This window comes from Limulus polyphemus, unplaced genomic scaffold (assembly GCF_000517525.1).
Source record: "Limulus polyphemus unplaced genomic scaffold, Limulus_polyphemus-2.1.2 Scaffold7732, whole genome shotgun sequence".
Lineage (NCBI taxonomy): Eukaryota > Metazoa > Arthropoda > Merostomata > Xiphosura > Limulidae > Limulus > Limulus polyphemus.
Genome location: NW_013673342.1, coordinates 13,411 through 14,459, shown reverse-complemented (window position 1 = coordinate 14,459; position 1,049 = coordinate 13,411). Strand labels below are relative to the sequence as shown.

The 1,049-nt window shown below is 32.5% G+C and overlaps 1 protein-coding gene across 1 annotated transcript in view; it reads left to right on the top strand.

Moving 5' to 3' along the window:
• LOC106474825 (excitatory amino acid transporter 2-like) overlaps nucleotides 1-1,049 on the top strand; it is a 24,681-nt gene that overhangs the window by 14,367 nt on the left and 9,265 nt on the right. Inside the window, exon 3 of the mRNA XM_013935514.2 lies at nucleotides 114-156. Coding sequence (XP_013790968.1) covers nucleotides 114-156 — 43 coding nt within the window. The remainder of the gene's footprint in view (nucleotides 1-113; nucleotides 157-1,049) is intronic.

The following is a 1,049-nucleotide window of genomic DNA, read 5'->3' as shown; positions in this document are numbered from 1 at the left end:
ACATTTATAAACATCTTATTGTTGATTTAATATTTATGTAGTATTCCCATTCTTTCGCTTGGGGAGTCTCCCAAAAAAAAGGGTCTGATATTTGTAAATATTATCCGTTGCAGGAATGCCTTTCCTGAGAATCTCGTGGAAGCTTGTGTTCAGCAGGTATTGTGTTGTAACACCTTGACAGGAAACCCATTTCCCCTTTCACCCATCGCATTGTAGCTTAGTTTTGCAGTTTAATCTGTATTATCTGTGATACGACTCAAAATTTTAGTTTTTTTTCCTTACGTTAATCGGGTAGTTATTAAATGCTTAAGTTTTATGTATATTTTACACAACTCGTCTACTTGAAATAGTTTACTCCCTACGCTAATAATAGAAATATGTTTTATAATTAATGCTAGTTGAATTCTTTAATCATATTTAGACATTTACCCATCACCCCCACCAACAGCAGCTCATTAAACATGTTTACACTCAACATTGCAGAATTTTAGTACATGTATACAATATTATAATTAACATAAATGTTAGAACATAAGTTGTTATCAACTCTACTCGTAACTGTTGCTTATACTTATAGCAAGGACGAATTGATAAAACATTTAATGGCGTGTGTAACTCACAAGGTCGATTTTCCTTAATAAAGTATTTTAACAAAGGTAAGATGAGAAAAGTTTGACTATTTTTCCATTTTTCTTTTCCGTTAAAGTGAAAAGGCCAGTCATGTGTTAAGTATTCCCAAAACATCAGTTTTTGTAAAAGTTTAGGACGACTCCATCCATATGTCCATGGAGGGGGACACTTAAAATTCTTTTAATGATCTAAAGAACATGATTAAGCAGCACAAAACTGTATGTAATAGCACAATACGTAAAAAAAAAAAAATGTTTTCCGATTGTTTTTTAATGAGTCCTTTCCTTTCCATTTCGAGGTCAGTATCGCTGGTAATTCCCTACTGTCAAAATATTTGAATGTTTGGTTTGTTTACAATGATTTACAATGTTTAATACTTCGCAGCTTCTGGCGTTCATACCCAGGAAATGTTATCGTTT